Source organism: Girardinichthys multiradiatus, chromosome 8 (genome assembly GCF_021462225.1).
Source record: "Girardinichthys multiradiatus isolate DD_20200921_A chromosome 8, DD_fGirMul_XY1, whole genome shotgun sequence".
In the NCBI taxonomy this organism is placed as follows: Eukaryota; Metazoa; Chordata; class Actinopteri; order Cyprinodontiformes; family Goodeidae; genus Girardinichthys; species Girardinichthys multiradiatus.
The window spans coordinates 10,723,159-10,744,158 of record NC_061801.1 but is presented as its reverse complement, the minus strand read 5'-3'; the positions used below and the strand labels follow the sequence as shown (position 1 = coordinate 10,744,158).

General features: G+C 40.4%; 1 protein-coding gene across 3 annotated transcripts in view; it reads left to right on the top strand.

Moving 5' to 3' along the window:
- Window positions 1-14,916, top strand: part of ap3b1a (adaptor related protein complex 3 subunit beta 1a) — an 80,321-nt gene extending 65,405 nt beyond the window's left edge. For 2 of the 3 annotated variants that reach the window (XM_047373001.1, XM_047373003.1), the window contains 2 exons: window positions 2,161-2,299; window positions 13,592-14,916. In XM_047373001.1, the coding sequence (XP_047228957.1) occupies window positions 2,161-2,299; window positions 13,592-13,745 (293 nt within the window). In that variant the 3' untranslated portion in view covers window positions 13,746-14,916. The remainder of the gene's footprint in view (window positions 1-2,160; window positions 2,300-13,591) is intronic. The other variant, XR_007039351.1, reaches the window with a different exon arrangement.
- Window positions 14,917-21,000: the final 6,084 nt, after the last annotated feature.

Sequence of the window (21,000 nt, the reverse complement as noted above, 5' to 3'; positions counted from 1 at the left end):
AATGTAATGATGAAAATTTAGCATTCATATATTTTAGATTCATTGCACACTAACTGAAATATTTCAGGTCTTTTATTGTCTTAATACGGATGATTTTGGCATACAGCTCATGAAAACTCAAAATTTCTATCTCACAAAATTAGCATATTTCATCCGACCAATAAAAGAAAAGTGTTTTTAATACAAAAAACGTCAACCTTCAAATAATCATGTACAGTTATGCACTCAATACTTGGTCGGGAATCCTTTTGCAGAAATGACTGCTTCAATGCGGCGTGGCATGGAGGCAATCAGCCTGTGGCACTGCTGAGGTCTTATGGAGGCCCAGGATGCTTCGATAGCGGCCTTTAGCTCATCCAGAGTGTTGGGTCTTGAGTCTCTCAACGTTCTCTTCACAATATCCCACAGATTCTCTATGGGGTTCAGGTCAGGAGAGTTGGCAGGCCAATTGAGCACAGTGATACCATGGTCAGTAAACCATTTACCAGTGGTTTTGGTACTGTGAGCAGGTGCCAGGTTGTGCTGAAAAATGAAATCTTCATCTCCATAAAGCTTTTCAGCAGATGGAAGCATGAAGTGCTCCAAAATCTCCTGATAGCTAGCTGCATTGACCCTGCCCTTGATAAAACACAGTGGACCAACACCAGCAGCTGACACGGCACCCCAGACCATCACTGACTGTAGGTACTTGACACTGGACTTCTGGCATTTTGGCATTTCCTTCTCCCCAGTCTTCCTCCAGACTCTGGCACCTTGATTTCCGAATGACATGCAGAATTTGCTTTCATCCGAAAAAAGTACTTTGGACCACTGAGCAACAGTCCAGTGCTGCTTCTCTGTAGCCCAGGTCAGGCGCTTCTGCCGCTGTTTCTGGTTCAAAAGTGGCTTGACCTGGGGAATGCGGCACCTGTAGCCCATTTCCTGCACACGCCTGTGCACGGTGGCTCTGGATGTTTCTACTCCAGACTCAGTCCACTGCTTCCGCAGGTCCCCCAAGGTCTGGAATCGGCCCTTCTCCACAATCTTCCTCAGGGTCCAGTCACCTCTTCTCGTTGTGCAGCGTTTTCTGCCACACTTTTTCCTTCCCACAGACTTCCTACTGAGGTGCCTTGATACAGCACTCTGGGAACAGCCTATTCGTTCAGAAATTTCTTTCTGTGTCTTACCCTCTTGCTTGAGGGTGTCAATAGTGGCCTTCTGGACAGCAGTCAGGTCGGCAGTCTTACCCATGATTGGGGTTTTGAGTGATGAACCAGGCTGGGCGTTTTAAAGGCCTCAGGAATCTTTTGCAGGTGTTTAGAGTTAACTCGTTGATTCAGATGATTAGGTTCATAGCTCGTTTAGAGACCCTTTTAATGATATGCTAATTTTGTGAGATAGGAATTTTGGGTTTTCATGAGCTGTATGCCAAAATCATCCGTATTAAGACAATAAAAGACCTGAAATATTTCAGTTAGTGTGAAATGAATCTAAAATATATGAATGTTAAATTTTCATCATGACATTATGGAAAATAATGAACTTTATCACAATATGCTAATATTTTGAGAAGGACCTGTATTCTTTTCTGTGATTTCCAAAATATTGCCAACATTTCCAAATCCAGCATGATCCCTAACAGAGGTTAAGAGCTCAAAAGAATAAAACAGAGCAGCTCTACAGTACTGTTAGGCCTTCCTGTTATCTGCAGAAAATCTCGCTCTCTCACAGCTTAAATGAACCACAGACATGTCTCAGCATGTCGTAGAAAATACAGTTATATCCTAATTGGCTTCTTTTAGCTGTTGTGCTTCCCCCGAATTTGTTTGAACATCTCTTTGATTCTGAAAAAAGGCTCATTTAAAGTCTTCGTACTTCAGTAATAACATCCATACTGAAGAGTGGTGTTGTTAATACGATCTGTTAATCTCTTGTATGCAGCATTCAATGATTTGAAAAAGATAGTAGTTTTTTTGGGGGTTTTTTTTGACCAGGTGGTCAGGGCCGATGAAACTGAATATTTGCTGATTCGGGTCACCAGCCTAGTTTCTCGGTGCATCTCTACTCTTGTTGATAGATCTTTGTCATCTTTCACAGATAAAACAGATGAAAATGAAGTTGCTTCACAGTTTTCTATGGTTTGGTTCTTGATTTTTACAAATATTCTTGCATGTTTTTCAGAAAAGCTCATGGGTATGAATGAGACTTCAGCAACCATCACCATGGCAACTGCTAACACCTCCAAGCAGAACATCAGCAAGCAGGTCCTGTCTGTGGCTAACGTAGGAGTGGTTTCATCAGACCAAAACAACCTTCAAAGGTAAAACACACCAATGTTTTATTTATATTCACTTGTTTCTACTGCTGTTTAAGCATCATTATATACACAGCATTATATGTTCATTTATTTCACCTTAATAACTGTTGTGCAACAGGTTATAATTACACAGCTTTTATTTCTCAGGTACTACTCTGTAATCCCTCATTTTAATTGTCACGTTATTTCCTAAATTTGGCATAACAGGTGTAAATGTGGAAAGACTTTCTAAATTCTCCTCAGTATTCTGTAAATCATGTTGTTGTAAAATTAATTTTCCTGAATTCCTAGAGCAGGAAACCTGTATCCAACATAGAAACAGACAACCTGGACAAATCGAAAAAAGGATTTAATGTGCTAATGTCAGGAAATTGAAATGTGGTTTGCAAAAATGTGCAAATAAATCTATTCTAAAGGTTTTGAATTTTTTTGGAACTGAATTATTTATAGAAAAAAATGTTGGCCCTAAAGATTTATTTTTGAATGCCTGAAGACACATCTGAAAACTACTGACAGTACTAATGCAGCCTTAATAGAAATGTTTCTAAAATGTGTTTAAATGTGGTGAAGGCTGCCGTTTGACATGTACCGGTAAACTGCCTTCATCTTGGATATATATGTGGGAAATTATCAAAAAGGTGTGAAACTGTAGGTTTCCTTCTGAACATCAGGAAAGAACCGGAGGACAGCGTTTCCATTCAGTGAGATGATTGAGTTAAATCTGGTTGAGTAAAGATCTAAGGGAAAGGTGGTTGTGTCGGGATTTGGGTTGTCTGAATAAAATCTATTGAAAGGATATTTTCAGGACTTCTGTAAGTGCACCTGATCTTAATAGAAAGAAGAATATTCAGCGATAAAAACATAAGGACACAAATATTAGGAGACCCCCAACCGCCAGCCAACCTTCAAATCTCCTTGTGTTTCTAACTGTACTTTGTAGGTCTTACTCAAACAAGTACTGGAAAGTGTCGAGATTTTCAACTGCATAAAACAAAATGCCCCCCCCTCAAAAATGTTGTTACCACAACAGTAGTTTTTACCCCTACTCTGCAAAAAAATAAAAAAAACTTGGATGGAGAGCAGTGTGGAGTGGTCTTCTTGTCCCTCTTCCATGAAGGCCAGATTTGTGGTATACTTGATAAATTCCCACCTGAGCCTTGGATCTCTGCATCTCCTACAGAGTTCCCTTGGGTCTGTTTACCCGTGGTGGACGCCCATGTCAGGGCAGGTTTGCAGTTGGGAGATGTTCAGAGCTGTAGATGCTGTTTTATAACCTGGCTCTGTTTTCTATTTAGGTGACTTCTAAAGACAATTGGTTGCATTACATTTAATTTAGGGGTACCAGAGTAAAGAGGCCCAAATAAAAATAGATCCCACATTTTTCAGATTTTTGAAGGACATTTTCCTTCATAGATATGCAGTATTTTATGTTGATCCATCACATACAACCGTAATAAAAAAAACTTGACATCTTTTGTCTAAAAGTTTTGAAGAAAATCCCAACTTTGACACAATTCTGTTGTCTGTCTGATATTTCAGGGTGCCTCTGCCCCAAACTGTGTTTCTGTCAGGGTGAAGGTGCCTGAGTGTCCTCACACACACACACATGCCAGGGGAATGCCCTGAGAAGCCTGGCTGTGTAACTGGTGTACACAGAGTGTGCTAATGAGCTTCCTCCTCTGTCACGCACACCCGAACACCTGATAGATAATTACACCTCCCGCTCTCCCTCTGTTTCCTGCTCTGTCCCGCTTTCAATTCTTCCCTGCACCCCCATCTGTCTCACCCTTTGCACTTCTGTCTGTCTTTCACTTCCTCTTTGTCTTTCACTCCATCCCTCCCCTCCTCCTCCTCTTCCTCCTTGTCCCTTTCTCTCTCACTCTGTCTGGCTGTGTCCCTGTCCCTTCGTCTTGAAATGATGTTGCAGTTGGGATGATTTCTTTATAGATTTAGAATAGCGGCAAAACATCTGAGACGCTGGATGAATAAGGGACAGCAAGGAAGTTGGGAGTGGAAAAAATAAGGAGGAGACATTTGCACAAGGGCACAGGGAGCTGAAAGACTGAGTGGAAATCAATGATAGCCAGTGGGAGAGGCCTGCAACCAATATGCCCATACTTCATTCAGAATAACCAATAGATCAGGCAACTCTGTGCTATCAATCTCTTTTCTGCCTCCGTGACGGCTGAAGAGGAAGACAAAGTCCCACTGTAATGAAGACACCCTTCCATGCTGTCCTTATGATCAGCAGCTTTTCCACACTGTCTTTGGAGCTCCATTTGTTAGAGATGATGGAGTTCCTCGCTGACAGAATCCCCAATAAAGTTAACCACCCGGGTTCAGAGGCTTGTGTTTGGGAAGTGTCTGCAGAGGAGGATGATTGGATCTGTTCTTCTTTCATATGTCAGTCCTGTAGTCCTCTAAATCTCACCTTCTTATTTTATTTTGCACACAGACAATTGGCTGTCAAAAAGGAATATGCTTTGTTAGACCTCCTACAGCACTGGGTTTATAGGGTGTACAGGTCCTTCTCAAAATATTAGCATATTGTGATAAAGTTAATTATTTTCCATAATATCATGATGAAAATTTAACATTCATATATTTTAGATTCATTGCACACTAACTGAAATATTTCAGGTCTTTTATTGTCTTAATACGGATGATTTTGGCATACAGCTCATGAAAACCAAAAATTCCTATCTCACAAAATTAGCATATTTCATCCGACCAATAAAAGAAAAGTGTTTTTAATACAAAAAACGTCAACCTTCAAATAATCATGTACAGTTATGCACTCAATACTTGGTCGGGAATCCTTTTGCAGAAATGACTGCTTCAATGCGGCGTGGCATGGAGGCAATCAGCCTGTGGCACTCCTGAGGTCTTATGGAGGCCCAGGATGCTTCGATAGCGGCCTTTAGCTCATCCAGAGTGTTGGGTCTTGAGTCTCTCAACGTTCTCTTCACAATATCCCACAGATTCTCTATGGGGTTCAGGTCAGGAGAGTTGGCAGGCCAATTGAGCACAGTGATACCATGGTCAGTAAACCATTTACCAGTGGTTTTGGCACTGTGAGCTGGTGCCAGGTCGTGCTGAAAAATGAAATCTTCATCTCCATAAAGCTTTTCAGCAGATGGAAGCATGAAGTGCTCCAAAATCTCCTGATAGCTAGCTGCATTGACCCTGCCCTTGATAAAACACAGTGGATCAACACCAGCAGCTGACACGGCACCCCAGACCATCACTGACTGTGGGTACTTGACACTGGACTTCTGGCATTTTGGCATTTCCTTCTCCCCAGTCTTCCTCCAGACTCTGGCACCTTGATTTCCGAATGACATGCAGAATTTGCTTTCATCCGAAAAAAGTACTTTGGACCACTGAGCAACAGTCCAGTGCTGCTTCTCTGTAGCCCATTTCCTGCACATGCCTGTGCACGGTGGCTCTGGATGTTTCTACTCCAGACTCAGTCCACTGCTTCCGCAGGTCCCCCAAGGTCTGGAATCGGCCCTTCTCCACAATCTTCCTCAGGGTCCGGTCACCTCTTCTCGTTGTGCAGCGTTTTCTGCCACACTTTTTCCTTCCCACAGACTTCCTACTGAGGTGCCTTGATACAGCACTCTGGGAACAGCCTATTCGTTCAGAAATTTCTTTCTGTGTCTTACCCTCTTGCTTGAGGGTGTCAATAGTGGCCTTCTGGACAGCAGTCAGGTCGGCAGTCTTACCCATGATTGGGGTTTTGAGTGATGAACCAGGCTGGGAGTTTTAAAGGCCTCAGGAATCTTTTGCAGGTGTTTAGAGTTAACTCGTTGATTCAGATGATGAGGTTCATAGCTCGTTTAGAGACCCTTTTAATGATATGCTAATTTTGTGAGATAGGAATTTTGGGTTTTCATGAGCTGTATGCCAAAATCATCCGTATTAAGACAATAAAAGACCTGAAATATTTCAGTTAGTGTGCAATGAATCTAAAATATATGAATGTTAAATTTTCATCATGACATTATGGAAAATAATGAACTTTATCACAATATGCTAATATTTTGAGAAGGACCTGTATCTACTTCTAATTAGAAATGTATAGACCAAACTTTTTTCTGGCCTATTTCGATTCTATGTTTTCTTTGAAAATTCCAATTTTGATCAATTCCAATTAAAAGGATACTAACACATAAGAGGGAAAAATACAATGCAGGCTATTTGGTCCAGGTAGGAGTTTTGAATCACTCAGAAAATGAAGGAATTACAAGATTATCCAAATTTACACATCAGGAAATTTGTCCTAATCTTTACTGAAGAAAAAAAAAAATATTGCATTAAAGTACATGATGTTGGTGGATGGTTTAGAGGACAGAAATTGTGGCTACTCTCAGTTCTTCTGCAGTTATAGCAAAGAAGAAAAATTGGATTTTTTTTTTAAGTAATTGACCACCGATCAGATCTGATCTGGAGAAAATTAGCCGATCGCTGGCTGATTGATTGGTTTATCTCTAGTTCTAATATCAAAATATCATCCAGTTCTGCTCAGGTATGCATCTATCAAGGCATGGGTTAGCCACTGGAACCAAGAGTCACCAAGGTTTTAAAAGAATGGCTGCTCTACAAAGGCAACATTTTTCCAGTAAACTTTTCTTATGGTTTAAAATCCTTTTAATGAGATTCTAGTATAAAATGTTGGAGAGACCAAAGTTTTCTCTAACTGTATGGAGCAAAGGGTGGTGTAGTAATGCCCCTCTTTTGCCTCTTGCTGTGGACTGCTTTTCAGCTGGCTGACTGAAGAATGCCACTACACTTGTTCATGCTTGCAGTAAAGAGATAAATAAGGGTGTTTTTGAAATATTTCAGGTTGTGAAAAACAGACGGTCATGATGTAGAAATGAAACCATGACTTTTATTAAGACAGCACAGTTTTGAAGCTATAAGCTGGTTGGCAAGCTTTTTGAAAAGGAAATATCAGTAATTCTTTCCAGTAATGCTCTGAATTAGAAACTACTATTTATTGGTTGTAATGGTCATGATGAGCTTTGGGGATGAGCCCCTCAAACAAAACTAAAGTATACATGACAGTGGAGAACCATGATGTTTTTATTTTTGCATTTCTCAGACTGCTTCTGTGTCTTTATGTTTCGTGAACAAGAGCTTTAATAGCACCCTTTTATTTGTGTTACTGATTAGCTTTTGTGATGATTTAGAATATTTTACTGTTCTGAAAACGGAGAATAGGTCCGACTCCCCAAACTGCTGGGAGAAACTAAAAAGAGCAACGGACGTTCGTGATCTTTCGACTCTGATCGGGTCTTGCATTGCTTGATACACAAAACATTAGTCCAGTTTGCACATAAGTGGCACAATTACCCATAGATTGCTGCAGTTCCTGCTTTAAATGGCACTCACCCACAGGCATTAGATTAATCATTCAGATCGGATACACCCACTGAGAGCTTAATGTAGAGGTCACTCAGCATTAAATGTGACGTGTAAAGTGACCTCCATCAAGGATGCCTCATTTCCAACGAAAGCCCCCCTCAAATCCAGAGGAGATCCCCCTAAAATCTGCACAAAGAGGGTTAACAGTTTGGATTCACAATGAAAATAAAAGATAGCATGAGTGTATGCAGCCCCTGACACTCTATGGTGTCGATGAGTCTTGGAATTGAGCTCTGGTTTTGTTTAAGAAAGCAACAACCCGCCGCCGCTGCCTCCTTCTCCGTCGCGTCCCTGCACTGCCCCAATTCATCAGCAGGGTGCAGCACTGCTTTTCCCATACAGGCGTGAAAGCCGTGCGGGTGGGGTGGGGTGTGGAGAGGGGGGGATTGCCACTGAAACAGAGAAATTGATTGCTGGAAAGGGGGATGGCAATAAATCAAGCAGGAAAGCAAATGTAGAAAACACTGTTCTTGTTTATGTCTAAACAGCCGGAATAGAATAAATGTGCTCTATTTTTCAGTCCGTTTGAAAGCAAATTTGATCGAATTTTGCATGCATTGCCAATCTCACTGGTTAGAGCCTAATTTTCCCCAAAATAAAAGAAAAATCCAAAACTGAACCCTTTGATTTATAAACTGTGCTTTGTCTTTACTCTGGATTGCAATTAGATTATGTTTCTCTAAACAGATTTTTTTCCCTCTTTGTTGTGTTTTTGTTTCTGTTCAGTCTTAAATTTGCAGTCCTTTATACCCTGCCTTATTAAACAGCTGGCTCTCTCTGTTAGGTGAAAGTCTTCGGACCCTGAGCTTCATGTTTTTCTCACCTTTTTTTCGTCTCGCTCTGTTTCTTTTAATTTTGCCTCTGTTGTCTGTTCGTCGTCCCCTTCGCCTTCGCCCGGCCGTCCCCGCCGTATGGCCAAGAAGTGTGGAGGGTTCCTGGTTCGAATTGGAGCTAATAGCTTTGGCCACCTGCCTGGTTGGGCTCGGCTTGCTTGTGTTCAGCTTTGATCTGGCCAGGTCTGGTCTGCTCCAGCGCTGGCCAAGAACCAGCGGTGAGCAGCCACACAGCTGTGGCGCTGTGCAACTGACTTCAGCTTCTGTATGCGTCTGATTGGGACAAAAAGCTGCGGTTTAGTCATCATCTCCACTGACTCGCTCAGTTGCAGGGCGTCTGACATGTTTGGGTGTTTAGTTCAGTTCTTTGTTGCTGAGCTGAATCTTCTGTGGGTTGGATTTTTGAGTTTCTGGATGGGAACACAGAAAAATGCACAAATTGAAAATGTTATTTCACATTTCTTTAACTTTTTAGACTATTTAAATACGGATTTTAAACTGGATCAATGGCTCTTAAAATGGTCTGTAAAAATTCTTAAAATACATAATCTCAATTTTTGGCCTTAAAAAGTCTTCAGTATGTTCAGAGTTTCCATATTAGATCTTAAATAACCTTTAGTTGATTTGTATTTCTTTAATAATCTTCACATTTCTGCTCTTAAAACTGATTCAGTTCACATTGAGGCAAATTAAATCAAAATATTCTTGCAACATTATTCACAACTAACTCATTTATCATCGGTTGCTGTGCACTGCCGGTCAGCAAGCTAAAATATGACTTACATTTTTTTCTCACTTGCAAGAAAGACAAAATTGGCTGTTTGGTAATATGGTCACTAAAGGATTCACCAACATAACTGTAATGATTTGTGTTTTATTATTGTAGCAGTATTATGAATAATTGCTTTTCTGTTTAAATAAAAGTAAATCAATTCATAAATGACTACTTAACAAAAATAGTGTAAATTATGAATCCATGGTATTTTTCCTCAAAGTTATTATAATTAGTAGCCTCATACCAGCCTGTTCTTTATAGAAACAGCTAAAGGTGCAAAAGGTGCAAAAGATAAAACACTGTTAAAGAATTCACCATGATATTAAACATTTAGGCATCATGGATTTTAAAATGCAACTGAGCTAAGTTAGTTCAGATATTAAAAAAAGAAGCCATAAAACAGCCTTCAACTAGACTGTTAAATCAGAAGCCAACTTCAGCATCATTTCATGATCAGTGGACCATGAAGGTAATAAAACCTGACCACTCTACAAGTATTTTCAGTATCTAGAACGATGTAAAGAGAGGGGCACCACTCAGGCTTTTACTGGTTGATTTTACTGATTTACTGGTTTGTCATTTGAATCGACTCAGGCTTTAACACAGAAAAGAGAAAAGGTGCTGCAGATTCCTTGGTATTAGTTTAGATTACAACAGAAAATTAAGGAATTACATAATTATAAGCTTTTATTCATCAAATCGTTTGCCCACAACATTGTACAAGTGCTGCATCAGAGTTATATTGTAAGGTGATGCGTTTGTACTCCAAGAAATGATGGCAGTTCTTAGTTTTGATGCATTTATTGAACAGTAGAGAAAATCTGTTTCTACAGTGTTTGACCTCCCAATCACCAATCAGAGACAATCAAAAGAAAAGTGGCTGATTTTGATATCTGGTGGATCCAATATGGTTCTAAAAACTATGTCTAATTAGAAAAACCTCGAAATATGAAGTTTCGATGTAAAGAATCTGTAGGAACCCTGTGTAAAGGTGAAGCCCAGTTTGTGTTTGCAGTGGCAGGGTGGAGGAGAGGCAGATGGCACTCCCAGGGTCTCCTCATTGCGGAGAGAATCACAGATAATTGGAGAGTGATGCTTAGCCGCAGCCCCGGCAATCGATGTCAATCCACCTGCTTTAAGTCCAGGGGTTATGCTTTGCTTTTCTTTTCCACACGCCACAATTAATCCAGCGTTTAGCCCGCTATACGGAGGGAGCAGAATACCAATGACCCGTTTAAGGGCACGCTCGACCTTAATCGCTCCCTCCTGGTCCATGAAGATGCACTGATGTTGTGCTACATCCAGTTGTGATGCGTTTTTTTTTTTTTATTCCTGTGTGTGCACCCGAACGTGCACACAACTCCAAAGCATTCAATGAAAATGGGCTCAGAAATCAAACACGATCTTGTGCTTTCGGCAGCTCTTGTTAGCACACGTGAACAGGAGCACACATCAGCATCTCCCGAGACGAAATGAAAGCAGCCTCAAGGTGGTGTTAACTGGCTGAATAAATGATAGATTTATATCCTAAATCCATTAGCAAAGCCATAGGGACCACATGGACACCCCAGGCTACTGACAGAGGGGTGGGGGAACAGAGGGGCTTAGGGAACAAAGCAACTATGTACGTTTATTTGTCACATAAAAAAGAAAGAAATATATCCTTTATGTTTATTATGTTAGGGGTTAGAAAAGGCCAAGATCACAGCATGGATGCCTGTTGAGTAATTAGAACTGATTTACAATCAGTGAATTATTTAAAGAAATTAAAGCAGAACAAAGTGGTTGAGATTTTTGGGTGAAATCCATCTTCTTCTTGAATGAGTCGGTTCCTGCTGAAGTGGCTAATATTTTAATTAAGTCCAAGGAGGACTCTCTCTTTCCTCACTGAGAGCTTCCTGATAAACTCCCTCTTGTCTGTTGATGGTAATTTAGCAGCTCCCTAGGGACACACCCAGACGCTCTGGTTTGTGTGAGCCAGCACGGTTTCATTGTGCGTGCGTGTCGTCTCTCCGAAGCCCCCCCTCCGCTCCCCGTCTTTAATGTGTGCGGGCTAATTGAGGGATGCGTTAGACCCTGTCGCTGCGCAGCATGGCACCGTGGGCCCTCAGTGATGGCGCCTGTCCACAGGCCGTCCTGTGGGGGCTCTTTACAGGCTTTAGTCAGGCCTAAGTAGGTCCCTTTGTGGGCTGTTTGTCAGGCCTAAGCGGGCTGCCGCAGGGGGTCTTTGTTGCGGGGATGTAGTGTTAAATGGAGGCAGATGGCTGGGAATGCGTCACGTGAGGGACCAGAGCAGAGCTGGAGAGGGGGGTCCCAGTTTGACACTGTCATGCTCAAAGAGGGTCACGGTGGGTCATAGCCTCTGTCTCCCTCTTGTTAGCTGTCTCAATGGGGACCATGTGCACCTAGATTTGCCCCCAGTCTGCAGGGAAGGTATCCAAGGAAACGGAGGACTGAATTCTCCGCATGGCCCAGAGGGAACTGGTGGGATAGGGTGGGGGGCAACCCCCATGATGGTCCCACAGCTCCCAGACAGTCATAGACTCCCACAGTTCATAAAAAGAGGCTGAGTACTGTTTGATGGGCATAAAGGGTGTGTCCCAGCACTGATGGCTCAGAGTCAGTTCCTGAAAGGAACTGTGCAGAACCTGTTTTGAAAAAAATCTAATAAAAGGGGCATTTATTAGAAGTGATGAATTGACTTAAACATTTTGTTACAAACTGATCTCTTCCTGCACAACCTGTGGTTTTACTCGAACCTGATTTGGTTTGCCCCTCCAGTGAGACTTTTTACTGTTTGCAGTTTCCTTCCTTATTGAGGGTTATTTACAATGCATGACAAATATATTACCTGTGTTTGTAAGCATCAATTTTCTGAACAGATTTTTCCGTTGGATTTGTGTCGAGACTTTGAGTTAGCCATTCAAACATAAGACGGTGCTTTCAGCTAAACTAATGTTCACTGTAGCTGCTGGAAGGTTAACCTCCACCCTAGTTTCTATTGGCAGCCTCTAGCAGGTTTTCTCCAGGGACCTCCGTGTTTTTGGCTTATCCTTTTTCCAATCTACTCTGACCAGTTTCCCTGTCCCTGCTTAAAAAAAGCATCTCCACTGCATGATGCTGCCACCACCATGTTTTACTGTGGGGATGGTGTGTTCAGAGTCATGTGCAATGTTAGTTTTTCCCCTGGCTTAGCAATGTGCATGTAGGTTTCTTTTAATAATGACCTCCTTCTTGCAGCTCTATGGTAAAGACCAGATTTGTCTCATGCATACCTATTAGTTGTCCCACCAACAGGTTGTCCCAGGTAAGCTATGACTCTCTGCAGCTCCTTCAGAGTTATCACGGGCAATTTGGCTGCTTGTCTGATCTATTTGCCAAGCCTTTTAGTTTATGTGAACAGTCAAGTTCTGGTAGGTTTGTAGTTGTGCAATACCCTCTCTAGTTTTGGATAATTGGCTGAACAGGCCTCTGTGAGATATCCACAGCTTGAGACGTTTTAAAATCCAATCCTACATTAATCTTCTCCACATCTTTTACACTGACCTTTCTGCTGTGTACCTCGGTCTTCATGATGCTGTTTGTTCAGTAACATTCTCTAACAGCCCTCTAGTTCTTATATTTGTACTGAGATTAAATTATACACTGGTGGACTCTATTTACTTGACTTCTGAAGGCAGTTGGTTGCACTGGATTTTATGTAGGGGTGTCAGAGTAAATGAGGCTGAATGCAAATGCTCACCAAAACTTTGTAGTTTTTTTTTTGCCATTTAAACTTTGTGTTGGTCTATCACATAAATTCCAAACAAAATACATTAAAGTTTGTCTGTAACATGACGAAATGTGAAAAAGTCAAAAGGGTATGAATCCTTTTGTTAGACGTTGTACTGTAGCCAAAACGAAGAAGATTTTGTTCACAAATACATTTTTAAAAAATGGCCAGAAATTGGTTTAAAAGGTACGTGGAGAGTGCTGGTGGTGTAGGGGCTAAGCGTGCGACCATATGCAGAGGCTACAGTCCTCGAAGCAGCTGTCCCGGGTTCAAGTCCCGGACCCAGCGACATTTGCCGAATGTCTCCCCCTCTCTCTACCCCCTTTCCTGTCTGCCTACTGTCAAAAAATAAATAAATAAATAAAGGCCATTAGTGCTGAAAAAATATCTTTAAAAGGTACATGGAGATAGCTGTGAAATGATTCTGACCAGATGTTGTCCATGATTTTAGCCATCAGTCTTGAAGTGCTTCTGTCATCTTGCAGGTTTGCAGGGCGCACCATCAGCAGCAGAGCTCTGGTCCTGGTTACACTGGAGTTAAGAGAGTCCTCCACTGCCCTCCTCACCATCAACACAGAGAAAAGCGTCATGGCGTCCATGTTGCTCAGAGATCTCAAACAAGCCCTCTCCCAGGCGTAGATCAAATTCCTAAAAATGGGGAAAAACTCGTATCTGAAGACTTCATATATTTTATTCCCATATTTTGGGGCAGTTCTGGATCTGTTAATAAGTGCATGGCACTTTTAGTCAATATCCGGGAGACGTAACTCAGAATGGATTGGAAGCAATGAAGAACCCCTGTTCAGTATTTCCTATTTAAAAGGTTGGTGTCTTTAGCAAGGATTGTCCTGAAGCATCCGAATAAATATGTGAAAGTCTTGGCAGTATTGTCCATCCCCTCACCTACATGGCATCACAGATACCACCTTTTCAGATATGACACTTATCTCATTGCCAAAACAAAACACTGACAACACTCCATTCACTAAAATGCTGTTTATCTGAAACGTATGGAATGATAGAATTGCCACAAAACAAATAAATTTGTAAATTAATTAATTGAAAAACTTTAGTTTTTCAATTAATTAAAAATTTAAATATTGTTTTCTTTTTTGTTGTTTTCGTTTTGCTTTTTTTTTTTTTTTATCCCTACAATTTTTCAGATGAAAAGAATTAGCATTTGACAACCGAACACACATTATTAGATGTAACACAAGTAAAAGCGAATCGACCAAATGTTAAAAAAAAAGGAACAAAAGCTTATTTATTCAAACATAAATAAGCTTTGCCCATTAATTCTCAGAAGTTGGAACATTTAATTTGAATGATAAACACAGGAGAGTTTCCATATTCATTAAATTCTGTATTTCATATTTTTTTTGTCTTCTCGTGTTTATGTATATTTTCTCATCCTTGTTTAATTTTATTATTTTTTTATTATAATTAATCCTATTTTTTACAAATTTATTTTTCCTCTAATGCCACTCCTGTCATTCCATAACTTCGAAGCTTATATAAAATTATTCCTATCAATTTGACTAAATATACCTGTTTTGAAATTGCCACACTGAAACAGGCCATCGTCACTGTAATCCCCTTTTTACTTGCCAAGGACGGGGAGAAGCTGACTTTTCCATCAGGAAACTATAAAGTAGCTTTACATTCCAACCCGTAGACAGATCTCATTGATTGATGGCCAAAGTGCCTTCAGTCGGTAATAATGTTACGTAGAAAACCAATGATCAATTAGGCTCTGAAGTCTTTTTGTCTGTATGCTTTTTCTGATCAATAAAATGTGACTTTGTCAATAGACAGTTTTTTTTCTCTTTTTGTCCTGTGACCAAAAATGTTTTTCACTTAGACTGAAGCCCCTGCAGTTATTTGCAGGTGTTTCGGTGCTGGTAAAATAAAATTATTAATGTGAATACTCCTAGAAGGCATGTTTGGTGATTTCAACACATCGTGATTTTGGTGAATATATTTCTTCACATTTCTTCCTTTTTGCCCAACTTCCATTTTTCTGTACACCGGGAGTTGACTGAAATAAGCTTTCAAAATGAAGTTATCAATGAAGCGAAAATTCAGTCAGCATTTTCAGTTCACTGACAGGAATAAGTTATGACTGAAATATTTCTATTCCAAAAGGACATTATATGGATACCCAAGCATTTACATCTCTAATGGCAATTGGAGTCAGGTATTTGCCTTTTTAAAGTCCATTTTTGCCCTGTCAGAAGAACTTGAATTACTTTACCTGATCCAAAGCAGTGCAGTGTTGTACATGTTTCAAAAACGTATTTATTGCACAGACCTACCGTATGTTAAGGTCTTTATTCTGTTTTTCCATTAAAATTGAATTGAATTTGAGACAACACAAGTTAACATGGTTAACTTTCCTTTAATAAATAAATAAACAAAACCTGTCTGTTGTGGTCAGGCCAGTGACCCCTCCTGACTAACAATGCATGCAACACTTGTGTTTAGCCAAAGTGGTTCTGCAATAAAAAGTTATTTCAGGACTTTTCGAGCCATCTGTCCTGACCTTTTCCATACCTGCTTGGTCCTTGCAGACTTACAGGAGACATGTTTCTACACTTAAAAGTAGATGCTTTTTAATATAAAAAAAAAACTAGATGTTTACAGACTTGCCAAAAAATTAGAATATTGTGAAAAAGTTCTATACTTTGTCAGTTCAATCTGCTGACAAGCTTTGTAGAGATTCTGATTTTACTTTCCTCCAGGACTTGGCACCTGTCCACACTCCAAAGATACCAAAAACTGGTTCAATGACCATGGTGTTCCTGTTCTTGATGGGCCAGCAAACCAGCCTGACCTGAACACCATAGAGAACCTATGGAGTATTGTCAAGAGGAAGATGACCTGAAGGCCGCTATCAAAGCAACTTGGGCTTCTATTACACCACATGCTGATCTCCTCCATGCATTGATGCAGTAATTCATGCAAAAGGAGGCACAACCTGAACACAATTTTGGGTTTTTATCCTCTGTAAGCCAGGATCAAAAGGCCAAGAAATAAAGGCTTGAAATGTTTCACTCTGTATAAAATATGAGTTGCACTTTCTCAAATGAGTGACAAAAATATTAAGCTTTTTGCACAGTATTCTATTTTTTGTGATGCACTTGTACATAACAAAAGACAACCTTTTTTCTCACCACCTGACATTAAATCAGATTAAGTCTGTTCATTTTTAGGTCAGCTACTATTTGGTAAATGTCAAAGAGAAAGGATTTTTTTTTCAGAGACCTTGTCTTCAAATCCAGACGTTTACACACTCAAAGATTACTATGCCTTCAAACAATTTGGGAACACCCAGATGATATAGCTTTGTAAGCTTCTGGTAGTTTAAATCACAGTCAACAGTTAAACACCCAGTTTCCTTTTGTGACATCATAGGAAAATCAAATGAAACCAGCTGAGATAATAGGAAAAGAAATGTAGACCTCCACGAGTTTGGTTCATTCTTCAGTACAATTTCCAGATGCCTGAAAGTGCAAAATGTATCTGTTGAAACACTTATGCACAGCTAAACACAACATAGGATTTTAATGTTACTTCAGTTTATTTTGTTTCTGCATGATCTTTAAACATTTGAATCTCTAGTCGGTGGGTAGGAGGGTGATTGACCATATGCACGTAAGTATGTATGTATGTGAGCGAATTTGTCACTTGGAGGTGCAAAGTTGTGAAAATGGTGAGAACGGTAGAAATCCGGTAACACTCAGCACTTAAGAGCAGCAAAGGGGCAGGTGGACACGTCATCGGAAAGCCACAGCGGCCCCAGGCAGACAAACGATATGCACCACCCCCGAGCAGCCGCACACCCCACACAGAAATAGGTTGCCAGTGAAACAGATCCCCCAGGCTGAAGAGGCACAGGGAGAGACATAGGGCAACGAACACGAACCCCCCCAACTCCCCCCCCAACTCAGCACTGCCGTCACCTCCCGCCACGCAGGCTGAGCCCGGGACCCACACAAGCCCCTGGCAACAAGACTACACAGCACCAAGCAGGGGAGGCCCCACTAACCCGCCTCGGAAGACAGAGCTCGGAAGGACTAAGGGAGGGAAGGCACATTACCATGCCACCTGGTGAGGGAGAGATTCATACCAGAATCCAGTTTAGCACCCGCATTCCACAACCAGTCCGACACATCCCCAGGAGCCATAGGACGTGGTCCGAGCATTCGCACAAACAACACCACATCAAGGGTGGAGCACAGGGGCGTTTTTAGGGTCTCAAAACATTGGGGGCTTTAGCCCAAATCCAAAATATTTAGATTTAAATGACAATTTATAGGTCATTTAAAATTAAAATAATATAGGACATATTGTACCAGTTCTCTGTCTCTGCTGGTTTTAGACTGAATGTAAATTATTGTGAATCAAACAAAAAAGGTTTGCAATAATTTCACTTTTTATTTTTGTTAGAAGCTGAATGAAGGACAAGGAGAAACAGAGTTTAGGCCTGATAAAACACATTTTGCTGAAGCAAATAATGACACATTTTGAGGTATTTAGAAAAGAACGTAATCTGAATTTTTGGTGACAAAAGTTTTTCTTAAACTCAGAGATGTTTACTTTGGGCCAGATAAATGTGCTTCTTTTGTCAACTACATAAATTACCTTTTTTAAACGTTACATTCTCATCAAAGTGTTTCACTCCTGAGGCTCTATTGTCTTTATTCTTTTATTTCAAAAAAGGAAAGTGGTATCAAGTTGATTTTCCTAAATCTTAGTCAAATGGTAAAATCCTAAAACACATTTATTTTATTATGCCGAGAGCTTTCTAAACATTTTATTAAAATTGTTATTTTATGAACCTGTTCTCTTTTATCGCCATCTTTTCAGCCCTTCATTCCACTACTGAAGAAATTTGACCAGCCAAAAATAATAAAAAGAAACATTTTACAACACAGTCTTTTGTTCTGCACTGAGCATGTGAGACATTAGTGCAGTTCTTACTATTAAACACTTTGAGAGTAAAGGGTGTTAAGTTGTGGTGTTTAAAATATAGCATAGAGCCTCATCCTGGACCTTATCAGTACTAATATTACAGTTATTTATAACTCTATACATATGGTATGTATGTCTCACCTTCAGTAAAACTGTATCCTTGTTCAATTAGTTTAGTTTATAATATAAATATAATATTTCATGTGTAATTCAGAAAAATACAATAGTTAACTAATCAATGGTCCACCTATGATTAATTGCTATGATTTATTTCTTAATTATACTGCATCTTTAAACCCAGAGCTGTATGTTTAGAATCAGCACAGAAGATATGAAAGAGAAGACGGAGGTTTACTTTTGCAGTTTCTATGACGTCTTACTGGAACCAGGAGATATTTTCCTGGTTTATTGAGCAACACTTTTTTCTGTCTACATGTAGAACTAGACTATAAGACTGGCTGCAGCCATGAGATGTAATGTGTTGATCTGAAGGACCTTTTAAAGTGTTCAGCTATGTTAGGATTAAATGCTTTTATTTTGACTGAAGTAAAGGACCAGATATTTTCACATTATGGTGCGAATCCAGCTAGAAGCTCACAGAGAAGGTTGCTACTGTTTTCTATCACAGCCAGATCATTTAACTTCACCTGTAGCTCAGGTGAAAGTCCCTCATCATGACCTTGAAGATGTTCATTAGAGTGAACCTCGACCTCATGTCATGCTGGGTGAATCAGTGATTATCTGTAACTTACAATTAGCCCATTCCGAGTCAGCATTCAGGTTTTACCGCTATCTTCTCCTGGGTTATACCGCTCTGCTTCCACCTGTTCCTGCACAGACACCCACCAGGCTCCCACTCTTCGGTTGGCTCCGCGGTTGCTCTGAAATGAGTCCTGTTCGAGGCGCTCAGTGTAACTTTTCAGGCAATGAAGGAGGCAGGTCGACCTGGAGTAAACTGCTGTTCTGGACTTCTCCAGAATGGAGTCCGTCTCTGGCTGTGCGCGTAGTTGCGCATTCGCGGTGTCACCAATGCGCAAATAACCATCTTATGTCTTCTCCTTTTAACTCATAATCTGATTGTTTTTAAAACAAGATGTGAAGTCCAATACCATTTTGTGGCTGCATCTTTTTAATACTTCTAAATTTCTTCTATCAAGAAGTCCGGGGCTGTTCAGAAAACATCCGGGGCTTCCGCCCAGGTCTAACTACGCGCCTGGTGGAGCAGATAAAAAATTGATTTACAATACTGTAAATCTCCCTTAAAAATAATTTAAAAAAAAGATACGTTTCTTTTTTCTTTTTTTTACTTTAAATACTTCTGAACAGCATACCCAAACATCACTGAACAATAAACTTTTACTGTCCTTTTAATAAGACATACTGTAAACATTTAATGTACCACCAGTGCCAACTCTGTCTGGACAGCTAAACACTGATGACCAACTCCATCTGAGTAACACTCACATAAACGGAAGGATGAAGAACTGGAAGGTTATTTACCTGTCAGTGGTTTTAATGTTGTGTCTGATTGTCTGATTCTGCAGCGTTGGCATTTCCTGTACTCCCTTTGCTGCAACAAACCAGATGCAGAACTCTTTAAATGAAAGTAACGTAAATCTTAAGTGTTTGTCTGCAGGGTGTAGCAGCAAAATAAAGTGGTGGAATGATTCTTTCTCAGCTATGATATGAAGATGCTGAGTTATGTTAAGCGTATTCAGGCTCTATACATTAGTTTGATGTTAAGTATTCCACGATAAAAGAAATATGAAGGTTTTCGTTTCCTTTTTGCAGAGTGAGGAGGACGCCTGCCACGTTGCTCCTTGTTGAGTGAAGTTGTGCAGATGTCTGTGATGTGTTTGGGCATTGAAGAGGCCGGTGGCGTGGTGTGCATTGCGTCTGGCTGTCTTTTCTGGCTCATAAATAGCGTCTCTCTGAGGGCCGTGGTGAACACCTGTTAGCTCATCTGTCACAGGAGCTCCACTCGCATCCATCACCTCTCCCTCTGTACTCATTCCCTCAGCCAGCTGTTCCCATTATGCACACACACACGCCAACCCCCTCGCCCCAACATGGTACCACTTTACTCGATTAGAGTGAAGACTTTCAGACATATCTACACTCCTAACATGTTACTTTAAGAAAAGAAGAATGCTTTAATGGCTGTAGAAAGTAATAAAAATCTTCCCAGATTATTCACAGGAAAGCAGTAGGTTTAGAAAAAGCTATTTTTATATTAATATGTTGTTAAAAGGTTACACAAGGAGCAATTGCTACTGTATCTTTTTATTTGAAAATTGTCAAGCTGCTCTTGTGCTGTGCGCTATCGTGCCATGTATGTTGTCTTACTGGGAAAAAAAACCCCACTGTTACATATGTCTTAAGGTGAGGAAATGAAGGTGAAATGAAAGCTCTCTCCGCTTCCTGTCTGGAACATCAATGTCCTGTTAATTCTTTGAGGTATGTGTCACTTTTGGTGCACCCTTGTTCTGAATGTATATTGGGATCAAAGGTGGCTTATTCACATTGTTCTGTTGCCTCAGGGCTGGGTGAGTTGCTATTGCTGGAACTTCACCTTCTTGTTTTGTTAGTATGTTTTCTCATTTAAGGATAATTGACCATTCCAGAAGGCAATTTTAATGCTTAATGACTTCCAACAAGTGATCAGATAAGTATTAGCTAAATCATTTAATAGGCATGTTGTGAGTTTCACTTCAAGTTTCCAGCGTCCAGCATGCTGCGGTAAGGGAAGCATCTGCATAGTGTAATGTGAGAGGTAAAAGAATCATCACAGAGTGTACATACCAGTCTGGGAGTAAGAATCAAAAACATTTTCTTGGCTGCAACCTTTCAGTCTTGCAAGTATAAGTAAATTCAATTTCAATTCAGTTTTATTTAGTAAAAAAGTAAAAAGATACAAAGC